Genomic DNA, 21,031 nt, shown 5'->3' with positions numbered 1-21,031 from the left:
TTAAATTTCCTCCGGTAAAAAATGTTGCTTTAAAAAGACCAAGCATTAAATATGTTTTATTTCAACACCACTGCATACAGAAAACATCCGCACAGATTTGAATCAGTACAACCTGTTGTGACTTCAGCAACTCATTCTTCCCAACTAAGTTTTGTTGACAAATTCCGCGAGTAAATAATAGCATGAAGAAAATCAAACATACAGCATGGACTTGATGCAAACAAAGCAATAAGTGACATTTGTAGAAAATTCGGAACATTTTCCAACAAGTTCTTAAAGCTTAATTTCTTCCCCAACTAGAAATATGAGAAAACGTATAGTGTGTACAATACAGGGAAGTTATTACAATTTTAAAATAAATGATATCAATGTAGAAACAAACAACCCAGAAAAACAAAGTTTTTTTTTTTTCCATTTCCTTGGCTGTCCCATGACATCAAGCGACAGGAAATAGGGATTGGAATGAAATAGCTTTTGGTCATTTGCAGCAAAAGGGCATTGATCAAAATAAATTACACCATTATTTGAACATCCGTTTACTTTTAGGAGAGATGTACGGGGAAATTGTTTGGATTGATCAGCGGTTGTTTTATACATATTTCAAATCTTTAGGTCATTTACCTTCCGTAACAGTTGGTGACAACAGGACGACGGGAGAAGTGAAAGTGTTTGAACGACAGGTGTGAAAGTCCAAGCCCTTTCATGGCTAAAATGATGTAACCGGTCATAAACTAAAGTTTAGAGAGGGAGAGAGAGAGGGAGGAAGTATAAGAAAGTAGTGCCTGCAGATTTCTTGAGAAGAAACTTCAGTGTAAACCTCGAGCAGTCAAGTCACATAAACGAGGTGCGCGGCCTGCATGCCGTATGAACGCGCACTCAAACCGAAACGAGAAATGATTTTTTTACCTACAAGCCATTTCATCAAAGCTGTCAGTCGAGTCTCACGGCGAAAAACTGATGGATGCCAGGTCACATCGGCAATAAGTGGTCGTCTCGCTCGTCCGGGTCCTCGTCCAAGGGCTCCGTGGACACCCCCGTGTAAGTCGGGGGCTCCTCACGATCTCGTGAGCGGCACACAAAGTCGCAACCGTCCTATGGAGAGGATCGCGTACAGTACGTTAGTAAATTTGGGATGTTTGGGATGACACTGAAAAATGTGCAACGGGTTAACACTGGAGGTGAGTGTGCAATAATTTCAAATTTCGGCCTTTTATTCTGAAAATGAGTTGAAGAGGTGGACATTTTTTACTTGACCATGAAACATGGAAACTGGAGATGAATAGACAAAGCTTATGAACAAAATGTACAGCGCGGGATGTCCCCACCGTTGATCGACTGGCTACATATTTGTCCTTCCGGAAGCACAGCGGACATGTTCTGAAAACATGACTGGTAAATGGAAGCAAATCTCGCTCGCTGCCTGCGAAGGCTGAAATTGTCCCTGAAAAGTCTCCCAGACGAAGCTCAGCCGAGATAACGTGAATTGAAGCCAGTTGGCTCCGTCGACATTTGGACTTACTGCAGAGAGATTGCCGACCTCCGTCCAGAAAGCGTAGTTGGGGAACTGCTCCATGCCTTTGGCCCCCATGATGAGCCGCTGGTAGAGGAAACCTCCAATCAGGTAAACCGTCAGAAGGCAGAAGGCGCTGGAAGATGCGACGAAAATCAGAAAGGGTGTACGCACAGTGGATACACAAAGTTGACACGCCCGTATTCAAATGCCAACATTTTGTGATTAAAAAAAAAAAAACAGGTATTTTCAAAACATTTTAACACGTTCAAATGAATGAATGCCCCAAGAAGGGTAGGTAAAACTAACCAGGTAATGTCGTTGCAAAAGTGTGCACCCCCCCCCCTAAGTGGGATGTGCCGTTCATCACTGGGGTTGAGTGTATAACATCACATCCTGCGATATACTCACACGATGAGTAGAATGGAGCCGGTGCTGAGTTTGTATTCAAGAGCCGGACACACAGCACTGGACTCAATCTTGAACTCGTAGAAGCAGTTCTGCTCCCGTTCCCTGTTCTCTTGCACCACCTCCAGCTGACCCTGGAAAAGCAGACGATGACCGGTCTGATACTTGTGGGGAGGGGGGGGGGCCCTGTTGTCTGTCTACATGTGTTGCTGCAGCTTTTGTGTTCAAACATCCATTGCTTAGAGGTTTGCTTTTTTTCAGCCCATCTATGGCGTTTTGTGTTGTGTGGTAGCATGAAGTTAGCAAATTCCCAACAACATAAATTGGCCCCTGCCCCAAATAAATAAGAGGTTGACGAAGTTGGTCAAATTTTCATCTCACCCTTTTCATTTCTGCCCCCCTCCAAAAATGTGAAATGGAATCAATGATAACTCGCCAAAACTGAGGCAGATGCTATTTTTTGGAATGGATGGGAATGACTATAAATGCAATGTTTGCGCGGGATATTTAAAGACACCTTCTCTCCCATCACTGGCATGGCCTGTTGTTTTGTTTCTCATCCGTGTTCCGACTCCACCAACTCACCACGTTCATATTGCGGTTGCAAAAAATCATCAGGATGGCTTTCCTCTGTTCCTGGGAACAGTGCGTGTCGTATTTTTCTCCGTTGCCGTAGAGCAGCCTCACATAGTCACCTGCAAAAAAGGAGATGGGGGGGCAAAAAAAACGTCATTCACAAGATAAAATTTTTGCTACTAGTCCGGCATTGTGTGCTAGCATTAAGCTAATTAAGTAAGACATTTAATGTAGTTTGATTAAACACACAATGCGTCATTCTCCTTGTTTTATGTTTGGATTGGATTGGATAAACTTTATTGTCAAATGTACTGTATGTGTAACATACAGCACAGATGAAATGTCTTCCCTTCTACTTGTACTTCTAATTTGAAACTAAACCCAGAGAAGACAAGCAACACATTTTCAAGGTGAAGGAAATGAATAGATGACTGGCAAAATACATTTGTGGGGACGTAGCATATGTATTAGAAGAGCAACTCACTTCCTCCGTTGACTTCTGTCGCATTGTACATGCCGATCACCGTGACTTTCTTCTCCGTTTTCGGGCCTTCTACTTGAATGACGCCGGCTCCGGGAACGCCGCCTGCATCGCCGCACAACTGGAATACGTACGAGTACTTGTCCTCTCCATTCTTGGTCTCCGCTGTGAAGCTATGGGGAGTGAGATTTAACCTTAAGGAACTTTTACACTGCTCGTGGAAGTCTGAGGTGAACTTACTTTCTGTGACCGAGCGGCTCTATTCGCTGGAGGACTTTCCGTTCCGACTCGGACTCAAATATGAGCTTGCAGTTCTTGGTGGCATCGTCAGCATACACACCACTCCCTTGCAGGACGAGCTGTATTATCAGTGTCCACATGAAGAGGCACCCCCCAATGGGATGCATCGACACCTGTAAAATGACAAGATAAAAATACAGTGCATCCATCAAAAACACACAGTGACACGCTTCATTTTCATTTATTTTATACAGCGAGGAAATGATCAGCAGATGACCATCCAAGTATTAGTCAGTAACATTTTGAATCATGTGAATATTTATTTCATATGCAAAGTATTTTGTGCAATTGCATTACATAAATAGATACACAATCTATTATTTAAAGCCATTTCTCAAATTGTGGGATGAGTACTACTAGTGGTACCCAGGCTGCTTCTAGGGGTATGTGAAAAAAAAACTCATTGCTAAAGTCGAGCTCAGTAGTATTTCACTTTTAAGTTCCAATACAATTACGCTTCAATAATGCTTTACTTAGGCTATATTTTGGTACAATTTTTATTTAATGCTTACATGCATTACATTACACTACTAGTTTCCACTATATTTTTAAGTACAGTGGTCATTTTTTAAACCATAATGTCAAGGTTGGTCATTATGGAGGCACTTGGTTTAAAAGGTTTGAGAAATATGAGCCCTGACTGTTAAGCATGAACCATAAGTATTATCAATGTGACACTACTAGAGTGCAGCATGGGGAATACATCACAGTAACTTACGAAATACTGACATAACATTTTTTAAATGAATGAAACATTTTAAATACTCCAAATACAGCATTGATTTGAAGTTCTAATTGATGGACACGAAACCAACGTGACAATTAAGAGTTTGAAACAGCTATTTTGATGAGAACATAAAATGTTCAAGGTCTTTCAGTGAGTGAATGAGTTCTTCAAGCGTAAACAAACACTTGAGCTGCAAGCCTAACAGTTGCCTCGCCTTCCATTCGTACTCCAAAAAAAGCGCGTGCTGTACGTTCAGCTTAGCAAATGAGGATCCAGGGGGAAAGTGTGAGCAGGCCATATCGTGAACTTACCTGCATTATTTCTGATTTTAGATGCAGTTTCGTGTCCAAGCAGCCAGTTACTGAAGCGCACTTCCTGGTTGACTTTAACGGACACGTTGCTTCATATTTACGCTGAAGTAAAATAATTATATCATTACGCAAGGCTTCAAACGTCTCGGCTACTTTAGTAGGCTGGTTATCGCTTTACGGGAAATGTATTAAACGTCACCCGACCGGCCAAAGTGATGCAAGCAGAACAGTTAACAGAGTGCGGAAGTGAAACTAAACATGCGATCACGTGACTAAAGACACCAATGACAGATGCCAGAATGTGTCCGCCAAGTCAGCTGACCGGAAGCGTCGCTGAAACGATAGAAAAGGCCAATACGGGAAAATAAATGGTCATTGTGTGGAAACATTTGAATCATACAAACTATTTAATTTTACGATGTTTCTCACAACTATAGTCGCTACTAAAGTAGAATATGTAAAAAAAAGAGAAAGAAGAAATGAGTCAACGCTTTAAAGCCCAGACTTCAAAATGAACTTAAATTCAATTAATTTATTTTTTTACTGTCAATAATATGCAAAACACATTTTGCTCAGTACAACGGAAAATCTCTGCCCACCAAATAGTACCTTCATGATGCATGCATACCCTGTTTTATGAACTTGAAAATAGCACACCACTCAAGAAAAAAACAAAAAAAAATACCGGTACTCGGGCCGACTTAACCTCTCTTCATTTGTCTTTTTACATCGCGTCATCCTCTACAAAGCTTGACAGATGTAACAAGGAGTTAACAGATTCGAACCAACCCATTGTGTCGCTGTGACCTTTTTTCTTGGCTCGACATCTTCCTCTCTCGCTGCACTCTTGCACCCTTACAGGTTAAAACTAGTTTGAACCGTGGCGTCACACGTTGTCACATGGGCTAGGCAGAGTCACCTTCCGTTGTTGGGGTGACTGAGGGAGTATAAGAGTAGGAACCATTTTGGACATATTAGACTTTATCCTGCGCAGTGAGCAGAAAAAGACTTCAGAGTTATGTTTCAATCTTCCTGGCAACCATTAAATCATTCTACTGAGAGTATGCAGTCTTACAGACATCATTGTTTGTATAATTTTGGAAGAATTCAACATCAAAGGACCAGGTGGTTTTGTTGAAGTTCACCAAGTATCAAGGAGGAAATTTTTTCTTGCCCTGGTGAATTTGGTTCATTTTAGGGGCAGATCTGTCTCATGCAGTGCTCCTGCCTTCATAACTTTTATACCACTGGGTTAATAGCCAGTTATTTTTTTGTTAAAAACGGCCAACTCGCAAGCTGACAGCCAGTGGTGCAGTTGTAATTATCATTTATGAAGGCAGAACTTCCTCACCAAGCCAAGCCACTGAAATATACTTGTCGTGTTATCAGAAGCAAATGGTCAAGGTTGTTTTAGTCTAAACACACTTCCAACAGTTATTTTAGGTTCCTTAAATTAAGGCAACGAATCAACGTTGAAAATGTTTTCAACGTTCCATTTCATCTCTACCGGAATGAATGCCATTTTCCTCTGCATTTAATCAGGTCAGCAGACGACAGTACAAAAATGTCTTGAAATGACGACATCAGCTGATAAACTGATACCCATTAGCCTGTTAGAGATTAGCACCCGCATTGATTGGACTCATCGTGACGTCATCTCGATTGTCTGCTCTCATTGTGAACGGGAACAATGTCCTGATCATGTGGTCGACCAATCAAAAAAGAGGTTCGTTTGCACATCAGTTGCCCCCCCCAAAAAATAAATAAAATAAAAATAAAAAATTACCGGGAAGCCCCTTCAATACAACAGCAGCTGGATGCATTTCCTTAGGGGAAGAAGACTTCTAAAAATGCCCGTCTCTAAATGCAGCGCGCAGGGCTCCAGTTGTAGAATTTATGTTCCCAAAGAATTGAACAAATTTGGGCCTGTATCTTTGCTCTAGCCTTCCAACAAAAATATATCAACTCTGGTTGCGCATAAGTTTCAATCTATCATAGTCACGATTGGTGCCAAGAATGTGTGCAACAAGGCAGAAAGTAAAATAATGAAATCAGAAACAGTCAAGTTTCAAAATATGACAATAACGACAAGGACGTGAGTTAAGCCCCAATTTGCAATGAAATGCATTCCAAACTATTTGCATTTGCACCCGTGATAAATCACAAAAACAAGTCGTCTTTAATCACAAAACAAGTGCCGTAATGATGAGTGCAGTGTTCCCCTAGCCCTCTGTGATTGCCTAATCTATTTTTCAATAATTTCAAAAGATGTGTTTTTCCTTCTCATTCTCCTCCCTCATAACCACTCGAGGGAATGCAAGTGTTATTTTCCAAGGCCTCAGTGAGACTTCATTCTCTTTCTCCCCTCCCCCGCTCCTTTATTACCTTACCTGGCTGTGAGTGTGTGGGTGCGCGTTGTGCAGCCACACCCGGCTACCCTGAATCTACCAATCAGCTGCTTGAGCTCGAAACACCAAGGAGGTGTACTTCCTGTGTTTGGTAAAAGAAGAATGGGGCAGGACAGCACGGCCAGCGACTTGCGTACTTTTGTTCCTGGGAGTTTCATGCTTCGGCTAAAGGGAGAGAAGCAAAAGAAGTGGACGGGACCCTGCAAATTTTTTTTGGGTATGATTTACGAGAAAGCGGTTCAGTGAGAGCGGCTTATAGAGGACGGGCAAGGCACAAGGGGGTTGAAGGAGGAGGGGAGAAGATAAGTGTCAATCTGTTGAGACTTGTTTGGGAATTTGAAGAAGGAGGTGGGGAGAGCCAGAGAAGGCAGCAAGAAAGTGGAGGAGAGTTCAGGCGTAAACATTAGGCTTTTTTTCCATCGCTGTTAGAGAAGTCGCTTCATTTGGAGACATGTTTGAGATTTAATAAGTCACCTAGGACAATGTGAAAGCAGAGAATGCATATTTTTGTGTTGTGCAATCCACATGCTTGAGGGCTGAGCGGGACCGTAGGAGGTGGTGGGGGGGGGAGACCAGTTCTCCCCACGACTTCACATTCAGGTGAGTGGCTTCGATCTTCTTGTGAGTTTCCCATAAACACCACCGTGTGTGTTTCTCTGGCTCGGTGCAACGCAGATCTTTCTCTGTCATGACTTACATGTTAAATGCCGTGCCTATGTGCAACAGGCCCTCGCTTACTCTAAGGCCTCCTTTGGTATGCTGCGTTTTGCAGGTTTGTGCTACACTCTTAACAAACTGTAGGAGGGTGTCACCTCTTGGGCCCGTGTCTCCATTTTTGCGCGTTATACTGGAGGCAGACTGCATTAAAGCTACCATGTATCATTCAGCGTTGCCACAGCGAGGCATAAAACTGGCTGAAACCGGCACAGTGGTCTCAAGTTGCTGCAGCAAAACTTGCTGAGAAGTCTTTGTTTGTACTTCATTCTGTAAGCTTGTTACTTCAACTTGTCTTTTGATTTGGATTATTTTGTGACTAAACTGTGTGAAATGTCTTTAAGGTTCTCCAAAATATGGTACCATGGGGACCAAAAGGCCAATTGACAATTTATCAAACATAAAGACGTCAGACGGCAAGCTTCAGCCAGGCGGAAGAATCTCCGGGGATCCCAGTCCAAGGCCAGCCATGACTGCCCAGTCAGAGTGGGAAAGCAGCCAAGACGAAAAGGGTCGGAGGGATCGAGAAGTGGAGAAAGTGAAAGACAAGTCCAGGTATCGAGATACAGACCCCCGTGACAGATACTACGAGCGAGACCGGGGCCCAAAGACCAGGCCGAGGGAGGCCGGCCAAGAAAGGACGCGAGAAGATGAAAGGAACAATGGGAGGCCGCTGTCAAATGTGGAGAGGGACTTTGAGAGGGAGGTGGAATGGGACATGAAGAAAGGTGACACATTTCCCAGGATGAGTAGAAGTCGTGAACGGGATGAAGAACGCGAGCAGAGGCACCAGGGAGACAAGCCGAGAAGGACCGAGACGGTCGGATGGGAACGCGAAGGAGAGCGCGCCCAGCAGAGGGAGAGACAAAGAGGTGAATGGAGAAGTTATGAAAAATCCAGGCAGAGGTATCAGGAGTCCAACTCTGCTCTCCGAGAAAAAAGGAGAGACGTCCTGCAGTCGGCGGGCTCCAGGGACACAAGAGAGAGGGATGCGGCAAGGAGAAAGGAAAACATGGGAGGAAGGGAGGCCAGGAAGCCCTCACCGCACGGTCGAAGAGACGGGGGGATGCGTCCAGACCGTTGGGAGCAGGAGAGGACCTACAGGAGAGCCGGAGGGAGGGGTACAAGGAGTGAGGAAGACACCGGGTGGGAAAAAGCGAGAGCCACCGGCAAGCGGGAGGAGTTCGCATATCAGCACAGCAGAAGCGAGGGGGACAACAAGGGCAGTTCGGCAAGGGAGCCGGACAGAGACGGGCACAGAAACACAGACGCAGATCGTGGCGAGGAGAGGAACCGGGGGCGATATAGGGAGGTCGACGGGAGAGACGCAAGGGAGGGGGGGAGACGGTCGCACTACAGGGTGCACGGGCCGTGGAAGGAAAGGCAAAGACAGGAAAGAGAGGCTGACTCGAGGTGGGATGACACAACACCCAAGGAGGCGGCCTCTGGGACGCCGCCAAGATCTCAGAGTAGTGGCGAGCGGAGCGGTGATATGGACAATGATACGCGACGTAGGCGAGGCAGAGACGGCTACAAAGAGTGGCACTTGGGGAAGGAAAGCCGACCGGAGGACAGGAGGAGTGCGCAGAGAGCAAAGAGAGAGGAGCCGGGGAGGTATGAGGTCGACATAAACGAGATGGCAGCCGGTGCGCCGGAGCAGAGACGGATGTGGTTAGAACCGCAGAGGGGCAGGAATAGCAAAGAGTCGTCTCTAGAGGACTTTGTAGACAGAGAAAGGCCCGACGAGTTGAAAGAGGGGAGGGGAGAAGACGAGGGGGAAGCGCAAAAAGGACGTGTGGAGAGTTGGAGACGGGAGGGGGTAAGTGTAGACGGAGAAGAAGACCGGGGGGAGTTAGATCATCCGTCTGGCAGCGACGGAGGTACGGGGCTAAGCTCGCACAGGGATGCCGAGGGAGAGAGCAACAGCGAGGAGAGTGAAAAGGGAAGTGAGACAGGGTGGAGGCCAGACAGAGACCGAATGCCCTCGGTAGAGGACGGCTTTGTGACCGTTTCGAGCGGCGGCGACGACGAGGAGGACGAGCGAGAGGAGTTTCTGGACTGTCGGGACTTCTGGGAGGGTGGGCATGCAAGCGACACACCCTCTCGGCCTGGACATGAGCAACTCATGAGGGAGGAATACGCTAATGAGGAGGACGTCACCGGGAAGGAAAAGAAGCCCAAGTACGTCTTTTGCTTGATCGGCCAAACGTTACCGCCGCCAAAGTCTGACGGGATGTCGCCGTCACTCGTCGAGCAGGAGGAGGAAGGCGAAAGACACGACCTCCTTTCAGAAAGTCTTCATCACAGCGGCGATGATGTCAGCCGGCAACCTCAGGATGACCTGCGTCCGTCATCGAGGAGGAACGAGGAGCATGTGACGAACAGCCGGCGGGAGGCTGACGAGGACGGCGACAGGTGTACCGAGGACAGCCGACAACTACTTTCTCCGCAAGACGATCCGAAAATGAGAGCGAAGAAAGCCGAGCACCCGTATGCCGAAATCGGGCCCCTTCGAAGGGACTCGCAGACTGAAAAACTCCTCATGAAATGGCGGGAAAAGAGTAAAGAAATTGAAGCGAGGGACGGACTCCTGAGGAATCCCTATGACGATGGTCACTCTCAAGTGACATTGGAGCAAATTCTGCCTGCCTTAGAAGGGCTGAACGTCGAAGCGATGAGCCCGGAAGAGAAAGAGGCCATCCGGATACGGTTGAGCGGCGCATGGAGCATGTCTGAGGAGCCCAAGCGACATTCGCAAGCACCTCACCTCAAGTGGGCCAAAAACGTGGTGCGGGAGATCCTGGGACACTCGGGGGAGGACGTGATAGAGGACCCCAGCTCAGCAGAACAAGGACTCTCTCACGCAGAGGCGAGCCAAATGGACGAGCTCGCGCTCAGGGAGGATGAGCCGCACTCCGAACCCGAGCCGGAGCTGGAGGAGGAAGAACCCGTGGAGGTGGAGGGGCTGAGAGGTACGGGGCTGGGCCAGCAAAACATGCATGCCGGCCAGCTCGCAGCCATGCATGCTGACACACCCGCATACACTCGTGCTGACACATCGGTAGACACAGAAGGCAAGGAGGATCGCAACCCGGCAGTGGATAAAGAGTCCGCCGAGCCTCTGCCCGATCTCCGGTCAGAGAGGGTAGTCGTGAAAATGGTTGAGGAGGCGGGTGATGAGGTCATGACATCCGAGACCGAGAAAGAGGCGAGTAGACAGAAGGAAATGGAGATGTATTTGTGCGTGAGCAACACGCTGTACAAGCCGAGCAGCTGCCCCATTCTCAACTATAAGTCTCAGTCAGATCCCGTCATGCCCTCCACAGAGGGCGATGACGATGAAGAGCTGTACGAGCCAGAAAGAGAGAGGGACAATGAGGAAACGGGTGTCCCACAGGGTCAGGGCTCACCCAGTGTAGAATCGGAAACCGATGGGTGTAGCGCAGATCGAGCAGACCCGGACGCGAGGAAAGCGGGAGGCGCCACTCTGACCAGCACCTGCAGTTTCCGGGATTTGGGTCCCGAGGCCCGTCTGAGGAGACGGGGTATCCGTAAAACCAGCGAAAGAAGAGAGGAGATGCTTGTAGAGGAGGAAGAGGAGGAAGGTCTGGCCAGGGATCGCAGAACTCGAATATTCACTACGACAGGTAACCAAAAGAGGAGGCAGTCCCCGATTCGGATGTTTTGATTCTCGGTTCACCAATGAGCACCGTCCCCTCTTTTCCTTCAATCATGGAATCTAGAAGGTGCCCCCCCCAAAAAAAATTGATATAACGTTGTGGTCTAACATGGCCGATTCTTGCCTAAATGATCTGAAATGAAGCCGTTTTGAGGGGGTGGGTCTGTCTATCAGAAGACTGCGAGTGTTTGGTTTCTCTGAACCACCTTCATGACCCTGAGTTCACGATCTGCAGTAGGCGTTTTTTTAACACCTGATTAGACCCTGATAAATCAATCAATGGAAATGTCAAATGTGAGTCAAAAGTTTGTCGAAAAATCAATGCCCGAGTTAAGCACAGATACAAACTATGTTCATCTCCTCTTCCTACCACCGAATTTAGTTTATTTCAAGCATAAAACAACTTTGTGTTGCCTCGGACGTGTACCGACTCAGAAACTCATATGTCAAGTGTTTTTTTTTGTGGGGGAGGGCACCTTGTGTAACACTTGATTTTGATCTCATTTTTCTTTGATCAACGCCCTCAAGCCTCAACTTTCTAGAATCATTTTGTCATCTAATCACCTCCTCACAAAATCCACATCTGATGACCGAATCTCACAATTTGATTTTCATCAGAATTCTCCCTTCCTTACTGTCACTCGATTTTGCGGAGCATGCATCACAGGTAACATTGTGGTTGGGTGGTGGGCGGAAACAACTGGAGGCAGTGAAGGAAACCAAAAGCTGAGAAGATGATTGGAGAAGTAGTGCAAGTCGAGCACATTGGATCAGTCACTGGCACCAAAGTCTTTCTTACTAACTCAGCTAATTTTCTTTCTATTTTTTTATTTTTACGACTCGACCATTCAGACTCTGATACTTTGATGGGAACGCTGTTATATAAAATTTTAACACCCGGACACTTTTTGCTTCCAGACGAAGATGATCGCAGTAAAAGTTGGGGAGAGGTGGAGCTGAGGTGAGTCCGAAGGTCAACTTTAGACGACATTTTGCATACTTGATGCTGAAGCAAGACTCATTTTCAAGTCATCCAAGAGTAGTTTTTGGTTTTACAAGCGACCGGTGTTGTGTTTCTTTAGGAACGTTTTGGACACAATCGGAAGACGGAAAAGGAATTCAAAGTTTTTCAGTGAGTATCTCGGATTTCCGTTCTGAAACATGCTGAAAATAATCCAATGTGAGTCGAGATATGCTCAGAAGATCAATCTATTTCACAAAAACAGCTTACAACACACCTCTGTTAGTGGTGATACAGCACATAGTCATTTCTATCCGTGTGACTTCTTGTCTCAGTACAAAACCACTTTCTTGTGGCACTTTGTTCTTTTCCGAATCGACTCCCCTTTCATAATGTTGAATTTCGGCTTGTTTAGTTTAATATTTTTGGCCCAAATGGCCTAAGCTTGTGGCCATCGGTGCAATACATCATAACCCAAGTAAAGGAGTGTTGGTCTCCGTGCAAGGATGAATAAATGGAACTCCACAGTGAGAAAATATTCCACGCTTGTTTTCGGAATAATTTTCTCATAAATCTTAATCGGCCGTATTAGTTGGTGGGCGGCGGGGTAGTTTATCTTCAAATGTCTATCTGTGGCCTTGCGTGCAGACGGGAAAAGCGTGACGCATTGGCTCATTTCCTTTCAGCGTGTGTGATTCATCTGGGCAGAAACGCTGGCTTATGCCCCCCCCCCCCTGCCTCTGACCGCATACACATTTTCGACCAAAAACGACATAAATGGAAAGCAAGGGTTTTTTTGGCCAAGTAAACAAGTCTGGGGTGATCTTGACTGACATAGTTGTCAGGTTTGCGCAAGCGCTCAGATCGACAAACTTGCGGGAAAAAACAGCGGCAGCTGTGACTCGGCATTCCAGCAAAGTGTGTGTAAATGAGAAGGGTGATTGATAGACGGGTCGATAGATAGATGGTTAGGTACTGGTTGCTAGATACCTAGCAATATGGGTAGGTAGCTTGCTAGCTTAAATCCGTACATAGGTAAGCTAGGTATGTAGCCAGCTAGCTCACTTGAGACACGGTTGGACAGATTACTTTTTAAAATGTAAATATATTTGTAACAGCAGCAAAAGCCACACATAAACGATTGTATTCATAGTGTTGTACAAACAACAAAATACTAACAAAAACATACAAAAGTAAGCAAAACAGTCAGATTGAGGAAAAAAAATGAAAACAAAACGTTAATCTAAAAAATACTCCAAACGATAGAGATGTATTGAATGGCCTAATTATTTGTATAATTACTGGTAATGCAAAGTGTATACCAAATATGTAGGCTAGTGTTTGAAAACCTGCTGATAGGATTCATGTGTTCAAGTTTACATTGAACCTCGAGATCTTACAAAGATCTTAAAATGTAAATATGTAGCCACATTCGGAAAAAAAAACATTTTTAGCTTCTTGCCTCTAACTTCCTGTACCTTTTTTTTTTTTCTTACATCCTCTCCCTGCCCTCATTTTCTCCTCACCACAACAGATCGCGCCCAACTCTACCAGCAGTACAGCGAGGCGGCCCAGAACTTTGAAATCCTACGCCAGTCTCGCTCTGATGTCCTCTCCATTGGAGAGGACAGTTCGGCCTCTCCCGCTCCATCGCCGCCACCGGCCCGTCGACCTCTCCCGCCGCTGCCCCCGGTCCCGCATCCCCACTCTCTGGCCCACACCGGCTCCATCACCAGCGTGAGAAGCTTACCTCTGCCCGAGCCCCCGAGGAGTGAGGGAAGGCCCACATCGCCGCGGCTCTCCATCTCGCTCACGCAGTCCAACACGCTGTGGCGGGAGCTGCCGGGAGTCAGGAGTAGCAACGAGCTGGAGGACCTCCCGGAGGACAAGAGGCGCCTGCAGGAGGTAAAAGATTTCAGCTTCTGTGTGCTACATTTATATTTTAACATTTAATAGAAATGTGTTGACCAGTGTTGCAAATTTACATACAGGAGCACAAACGACACCATTTATTTAGTATGTAAGGGGGGGGGGGGGGAGAAAGGCTGACAAGTCGCAAGGCCTAGCAACTTTGGCAACTCTGCACAGAACAGCAAGTGAATATTCCTTCAAGGCATTTGGTAAAGCAACTAAAAACAAACGACAAAAAGGTGTGCCACAGGATCCTCGGGACCAGGCGGTTTCTCGGCGTCATTTTGCGTCGCTTTAAACGGGTGTGGCCAAAATGAATGAGTCGCCCTCTGACATTGCAACCCAGGCTCCGAAAAATATGACCGAAAGAGCGGACTTTCCCCATCGTTCTGCTAGCAGAAGACGCGATTGCGTCAGCATTTATTTGAAGAGTAACGTCCGTCTTTCCCAGTTACAATTTCTAAAGAATTAGCGGGCTGACTTCCACTTTTTTTTCCAGTCCCGAGTCAAGAAGACGTCAGCGAGAGCAGAGCAGGCATCAGTCACCGTCGGCCAAAGTGCGTTCTGCACTGACGTTCCGTGTTCCTCTTCCTGTCTCTGTCTGATAGGTGCGATTTGAAGTGGTGACTTCTGAGGCGTCCTACTGCCGCAGTCTGGACATTGTGGTCGAGCATTTCGTCAAGTCCAAAACGCTTGGGGCGCTACTGACCACCCAGGATCGCAATTGGCTCTTTTCCCGGCTGGCCGACGTCCGTGCCATTAGTCACAGGTCAGATGGGAGGCGGGTCTGTCTTCAGGGGCGGGCAAAAAAAACTACTTACACAAATTTGGAAGTAAAAAAATACACTAAATATTTGACCAAAACAATAAATACTTTTTAAATTGACGTCATTGACTAGTTGGTGAGTTTTTCCATTAAAAAAAATGAACCAAATGAGAAAAAGATATTTATTCCTGGTACTAAATACAGCACAACTCGTCAATATAGTATTAAAGAAAAATACACCATTGTGTATTTATGATATGAAAATAATTTGTTACAATGGAATTATTTGTTTGTAAATGCAATTTAGAAATGGGAATAATTGGTTGCATTTAGTGTGCAAGCCCGACTTGTTTTCAAACTGAAACGTGGCCCCTGAGCACACAAAGGCAAAGCACAAATTTCAATATGGACGCCAATAAGCAGCTCGGCCATTTTGTTTCTTAGTTTCTTGGCAAAGCTGGAGGAGCGGCTGGAGTCGGACATCATGCACTTTACGGTGTGTGACATCATCGCTCGCCACTGCCAGCGCTTCAAGATGGTTTATGTGCCCTACCTCACCAACCAGTCCTATCAGGACGCCACCTACCAGAGACTCATGTAAGACATTCCTTACCTCGTTGGACTGCCTCGACGTTATTCGCGAGGCTTCAACGTCCGCTTTTCTTTTTAGGAATGAGAATCCGGGCTTCAAGCGCATCGTGGAGAAGTTGGAGAGGAGTCCTGTTTGTCAGAGACTTCCCCTTCGTTCCTTCCTCGTCCTGCCATTCCAAAGAATTACGCGAATTAAGCTGCTGGTCCAGGTGAGTTTCTGGATCACAACAGTTCAAAATCTCGAGTGTGTGACTTTTGAGGCTTTTTTTTTTAGCTCCCAGTTTGATTTGAATCCTGGACAACACAACATTCTGGGTGTGTGTATGTCGGAATTTGACAAACATTGTTTCCTTTCCAGAACATTGTGAAGAGAACAACGGCGGGCACTCCAGAAGCGACGCAGGCCATTAAAGCCTTGAGACTTTTGGAGAAGGTAAATTCCTTGTCTGCCAATGCAGTGTCATTGGCCAAATGAGTGAGCCTTTTCCGGAGCCATTTTTCACTTTCTTGGAAGGTGTATCAAGTAAGTCATTGGCAGGCCAAGTGTGCTGAGGAGGATGCGGTTCCTCGCTCAGTGTGTCTGGGCCGTTACGTCAGCTCCCACCCGATAGCCCCTCACTCTCACATGTATCTTCAAGTCTCCCCCCGGCCCCAAACTCATACTGTACCCCTCCCTAAAAGAAGCATACGGCGGTACCTCTACTTACAAACGTCTCTTCATACGAAGTTTTGACGTTACGAAACGCCTCAACGGGAAAATATTGCCTCTTGTTAGGAAAGAAATTTCAAGTCACGAAAGGTAAAAATACGGTATGGGCTGATCGTCGCAATTCCGAGTTTTCTGAACGCAACATACTTCTAGCTGCTCTGCCATTGGCTATTACGTAGCATCCTCCTGGCATCCCATTGGTTAACATAAGATATGATATCTTTTAGTTGTCCCACACTGGGGAAATTTACAGCCTCCAGCAGCAAGGATGTAGGTAGAAAGAAAAAAGAAGGGAAAAAGAGGTAGAGGGACCTCTACCGAATTTATCTGTATGTGTAGATAGATAAAAATAGATTGATATGTGTCCATGCGGCGTCCTCGTCATTCGCGCCTCGGCCCATGAGGTGCTCGGATAGTTTTACGTAAATGGGAATCGCCCAGAAAAAGTGATCACCAGTCGGGCGATCGCTCAGGATGCTGATGTTTGCCTTGGACATTTTCGAAGGATTTACATGGAAAATGTGTCTCTACTTACAGAATTTTCTAGTTAAGAAATATCCCCCAGAACTGACTCCGATTTGATCTTAGTTTTACTGTTTGGTGCCTACTCCCATCGTTGTTACCGATTATTGCTTTATTGTTGCATATATGTGAGTGGCTCCATGCACAGCACTTTGTATGCAGCAATGGCTGTTTGAAAGTGCTCTAGAAATACACTTGAGTCGAGTTGAGAACCAATTAATTTCATAAGTAGACGTACCACTGTAGTTTGGGGCTCGTTTCCCCCCTCCCTCTCTCCTTCATTATGGTTCCTCCCCCTGTTGGTCATTGTTTTTTTTTGGACTTTTGACTTTGCAGCGAATTTTGTTGCCATGTACTCGCGACACGTACAATAATTGCAAATTTGAGTTGACCGTTGCTCTTGTGCCCTCTAGCTGATCCAGGAGAGCAATGACAGCATTTCGCAAATGAAAAGCATCGAGTCACTGGTGTCCCTCAGTGCCAAGGTGGACTTTGAATGCAGGGTAGGTCAAAACCTGCGAGACGACCTTTAGAACTTCTGTGAAAATTTCCCAGTGGTGATCAATGATCTCGCTTTTTTTGCAGACTCTTCCTCTCATCAGTCAGTCTCGGAGGTTGTTACGGGAGGGACCAGTCACCGAACTGATCGATTTCTCCCTTAAGGACACGGAGAGGAATATCTACATGCACTTATTCAATGACTACTTGCTGCTTTCGCAACAAAAAGAGTGAGTTCGAGTTTTTTTTTCTTTCTTTTCCATAATTTCACATTTCCTGACTGATTGAAGCAGTTCCAACTTGGGGTCTCACATTCCCCTCTGGTCTGCGCAGACATTTCGGTTCAGCGTCAGCACTTTCAGCATTCTCGCGTGCATTTTGTACTTTCTAATCATGTGAGCCCCCTTCTTTCAGAGGGGGCCGATTTACGGTGATCGACCACGCTCCCGTGGTGGAGCTGCGAGCGGAGAACTGCCGCGTCAAACTTCATTCCCTGCAGAAGAACCTCTTCCGGCTGCACATGTTGCACAAGTCGCTGCTGCTCAGGACCGACACACAGTAAGAGACGGCGACGGCGTGAAGTCACAAAAGACGGCGGGAATATGCACTCGTGAAAAATTGCCTCGTTTTTTTTTTTCCCCCTTTTGTTTCCTTCAGGAGTGATAAGCTACGCTGGATATCCGCCCTTTCACGCCCTCACCCTGAAGTGGATTTTTCTTCAGCACAAGGTACATGCTTCCGGCCTCAAATCTGAGTGACGGACTCCTTATGTAATGTAAAGGTGTGGCCGGGACAATTATTTGAGCTGCGTTTACTTTTGTTTAATTTCATGACATGACTTTGCATCTGGAAGTGATCGGTTCACTCCCACAATTTTGTATTTTACTATCTGGATTACTGACCAGCAACGGCCTCATTCCATGTCGTATTGCCAATAAGTTTGCTTCCTGGCAGACATAACGCACGCAAGTCAAGTACACGCCTGTTTTTCCTGCCACGTGTTTGTCGTCTCCTTCCGTGTGTAAACTCCTGGCACGCAACTGCACTCTCATCAATTCCGAAATGTTTGTCTGGCATACAGCGGTGCCTTGACTGAAAAGGTTAATTCGTTCCACGAACAAGCTTGTTTCTCCACTTACTTGCTTCGAATTTTTTTTTTTTTTAATACAGTAGTCCCGAAATGTACTGTATATAAAAAAGGGGGTGCACCTTGATTAAAAAACTAAATCTAATTAATTGGAGGCTTTTTAATTAATCACCTTTGAATTAAATAATAATTTTTGGTGGGTGGCACGGTGGTTGAGCGGCTCGCATGTCCGCCTCACAACGCAGAGGTGCATGGGTTGGAATCCGAGCCCCCGGCCTTCCTGTGTGGAGTTTGCATGTTCTCCCGGTGCCTGCGTGGGTTTTCTCCGGGTACCTGTGCACTGTGAGGTCGACGCGCTAAACACTGGATTAGCGGGCCGCCCGGATGGAGTTATTATTCATTCATTCATCTTCCGTACCGCTTGATCCTCACGAGGGTCGCGGGGGGTGCTGGAGCCTATCCCAGCTGTCTCCGGGCAGTAGGCGGGGGACACCCTGAATCGGTTGCCAGCCAATCGCAGGGCACACAGAGACGAACAACCATTCGCACTCACACTCACACCTAGGGACAATTTAGAGCGTCCAATCAGCCTGCCACGCATGTTTTTGGAATGTGGGAGGAAACCGGAGCACCCGGAGAAAACCCACGCAGGCCCGGGGAGAACATGCAAACTCCACACAGGGAGGCCGGAGCTGGAATCGAACCCGGTACCTCTGCACTGTGAAGCCCACGTGCTAACCACTGGACTACCGGGCCGCCCGGATGGAGTTATTATTTATCTTATAATGTTTTTTTTTTTCTTGCAAGTGTATTACGGTGGCACCTTGATTGTTCCGCTATTTATTTATGAGGGCGGGGGTTTAATCACACGGTGATGTATCTAAAGGTCCCTTTTACCTAAAATTATGGGTTCAGGAGACACACCAAAAGATCAACCAAGGAATTGCCTGTCATGGGTGTAAGAGTGATGTTCCGCCTCTACAAACGAACTCTTTTTCCGTCTCTTTTTTAGATTTCCCACAGATGCAGTGTATCAGAGCTTTTGTAGCCCAGCAGCCGGATGAGTTGTCGTTAGAAAAAGCCGATATCATCCTGGTCCACCAACAAAGCAGCGACCGTAAGGCCATCTCAAACCTCGAACCGATTTCAATCGCCGGTGATTTTTTATTATTTTTTTTCCCTCATCGCTTTCAACGGGTTTCCCCAGATTGGATCGAGGGTACCAGACTGTCCGACCGGCATCGCGGATGGGTACCCGATTCGCATTTGGAATTGATCGGCAACACCAGAGTCCGGCAGCGCAATCTATCCGATGCCCTCAAACTCACGACGGCCACGGCGGCGGTATGAGCGCGACTAAAAAGCGAGAGACTCACGTGGATCCGCTTGCTTTCCGTTTGCTAATGGGACCGATTGGAGAGTCATCATCATCGGTGTTTCCGGATCTCGATTCCTGCCTTCTGAATCAAAGGACAGTCTGCCTCTTTGGAGCAATGCATGACCACAGTTAGCCTTGGGCCCGGACCTGTGCACTCTCTGAAAAATATTATCCGCATCACAAAACGTGTGTGGTTATAATATGCGTTTTCAAAAGGCCAAAATGTTTCCCCCCCCCCAAGTGATGTTTTCAGGAAAATGATACATTTGTACATCTACTAGAGTGGAAAAGATGAGTTTGTGGCGCATGTATTATTGCAGTGTGAGCTCCTCGACAGGACTCTGTGTAAAAATGTGCAACTTTTGAAATGTACAGAGCATTTTAAGTACACGGTGAATCTATTTCAATAAATCCAGATTTCAATCATGCGGAACCACTGTGCAAGACTTATTGGAAAGTTTTTGTTATATTTAGAGAGGCGGCCAGTGCATTTGGTACCTGGGCCTACAGCGGGATCATAACTTTTCAAAGTAATTAGAACTATCGCAAAAAAAAAAAGTCATTCGTTTTGAATGTCGCACATGAGTTATCGGGGATAACTTTTAATGTATTTATTTCTCTTCGTCTTTACAGGGGAAGAATGGTCGAATAGACTTTTGACAATTATGGCTTTATAGTTATTTTATTTTTGCACACAACACACTAAAATGTATCCTAAAGCTACTGAGATGGAAACTAAAAGGTAGCAGTCTTAAAAAAAGTCAAAACAAAAATCAAACCTAACATTACAAATCCCAAACTGCCATCACCCTGATTCAAAATCAATATCGATCTTATAACAGTTTTTTAAAAATGCGGATGATTGAATGTATTAAACGGGAATAAAACAATTTCATGGAACCAATTCTGAATTTAGGTCCCAAAGGCAAGTCAGTACTTCTCAGACTGGAGGTGCAAAGTAGTTCTCTTTGGATTGGTCTTCTCAGAGCGATGTGCATTATTTCATATTGTGGCTGTAGAATTTGAAGTTTATTGTTATGCAATAAAAAGTCTTTTTGGACGAGAGGGACTGTATCGTGTCTCGATAAATCAAGCAAACAAATGGCCACTCAATGCACACAGATCTACCTCATTGATGACTACACAGCAATAGGCACTAGTGTGTCGTTGTTTTCACGCAACTCATCCTTGGAACTTTTATGATTTACCTCTCAGAGTTGCATCTGCATTGGAATCGGATTAGTGCATGTTCCTTCAAGTTGAGGTGATGGTATGCAGCTGCAGGGAGAACACGTTCAACACGTAGCCGTGAGGGGCGTTGTTCATGTGCCCCCCCACACCGTCCAATTGTTCCGCTTGCGTCGATTGGCGGATTGTCCCGTCACTCCATCAAGAATGGTCTAAAACAAGACCGTTCACCAATGAAATCACAGCAGGGTCTCCAGTTGTGTATTCTGAATGGTCTGGCTTTACTGTCAATCAACAAGACTACCT

At 46.1% G+C, this 21,031-nt stretch overlaps 2 protein-coding genes and 1 long non-coding RNA gene across 5 annotated transcripts; 1 reads left to right on the top strand and 2 right to left on the bottom strand.

Moving 5' to 3' along the window:
* Nucleotides 1-40: 40 nt before the first annotated feature.
* On the bottom strand, nt 41-4,586 carry m6pr (mannose-6-phosphate receptor (cation dependent)). Its single transcript, XM_052065287.1, has 7 exons — nt 4,314-4,586; nt 3,216-3,388; nt 2,979-3,148; nt 2,504-2,613; nt 1,922-2,052; nt 1,520-1,646; nt 41-1,092 (listed from the first exon to the last, which is right to left on the bottom strand). Exons 1-7 carry the CDS (start codon nt 4,317-4,319, stop codon nt 970-972), a joined length of 840 nt encoding a protein of 279 aa, XP_051921247.1. The 5' UTR covers nt 4,320-4,586; the 3' UTR covers nt 41-969.
* Nucleotides 4,587-6,651: 2,065 nt separating this feature from the next.
* On the top strand, nt 6,652-19,970 carry arhgef5 (Rho guanine nucleotide exchange factor (GEF) 5). 2 transcript variants are annotated; one of them, XM_052064941.1, is made up of 15 exons: nt 6,652-7,321; nt 7,780-11,082; nt 12,033-12,075; nt 12,197-12,246; nt 13,610-13,980; nt 14,595-14,755; nt 15,197-15,349; nt 15,423-15,552; nt 15,702-15,776; nt 16,988-17,077; nt 17,160-17,302; nt 17,487-17,630; nt 17,730-17,800; nt 19,172-19,276; nt 19,367-19,970. In XM_052064941.1, exons 2-15 carry the CDS (start codon nt 7,800-7,802, stop codon nt 19,507-19,509), a joined length of 4,962 nt encoding a protein of 1,653 aa, XP_051920901.1. In that variant the 5' UTR covers nt 6,652-7,321; nt 7,780-7,799; the 3' UTR covers nt 19,510-19,970. The 2 variants fall into 2 exon arrangements, with proteins under 2 accessions (XP_051920901.1, XP_051920902.1); XM_052064942.1 differs by having other exon boundaries at nt 6,654-7,321; nt 7,780-10,407.
* On the bottom strand, nt 13,824-20,938 carry LOC127600682 (uncharacterized). 2 transcript variants are annotated; one of them, XR_007962383.1, is made up of 4 exons: nt 20,746-20,938; nt 19,536-19,695; nt 15,366-15,510; nt 13,824-13,971 (listed from the first exon to the last, which is right to left on the bottom strand). It is a non-coding gene; the product is annotated as an uncharacterized LOC127600682 (long non-coding RNA). The 2 variants fall into 2 exon arrangements; XR_007962382.1 differs by lacking the exon at nt 13,824-13,971 and adding an exon at nt 14,639-14,773.
* Between the last annotated feature and the right edge of the window lie 93 nt (nt 20,939-21,031).

The sequence above is a fragment of the Hippocampus zosterae genome, chromosome 5 (assembly GCF_025434085.1).
Source record: "Hippocampus zosterae strain Florida chromosome 5, ASM2543408v3, whole genome shotgun sequence".
NCBI classification, from domain to species: Eukaryota; Metazoa; Chordata; class Actinopteri; order Syngnathiformes; family Syngnathidae; genus Hippocampus; species Hippocampus zosterae.
The sequence above is the reverse complement of the archived record's forward strand: the minus strand, read 5'-3'. Positions and strand labels throughout refer to the sequence as shown.

Coding starts and splice junctions, on each gene's coding strand:
- m6pr (XM_052065287.1), bottom strand. Junction 2,614..2,978: donor GACAGAAGTCAACGGAGGAA/GTGAGTTGCTCT, acceptor CCTTTTTTGCAG/GTGACTATGTGAGGCTGCTC. Junction 2,053..2,503: donor GCAACCGCAATATGAACGTG/GTGAGTTGGTGG, acceptor CTGCTTTTCCAG/GGTCAGCTGGAGGTGGTGCA.
- arhgef5 (XM_052064941.1), top strand. CDS start 7,800: ATGGGGACCAAAAGGCCAATTGACAATTTATCAAACATAAAGACGTCA. Junction 17,078..17,159: donor AGGTGGACTTTGAATGCAGG/GTAGGTCAAAAC, acceptor CTTTTTTTGCAG/ACTCTTCCTCTCATCAGTCA. Junction 19,277..19,366: donor CCACCAACAAAGCAGCGACC/GTAAGGCCATCT, acceptor GGGTTTCCCCAG/ATTGGATCGAGGGTACCAGA.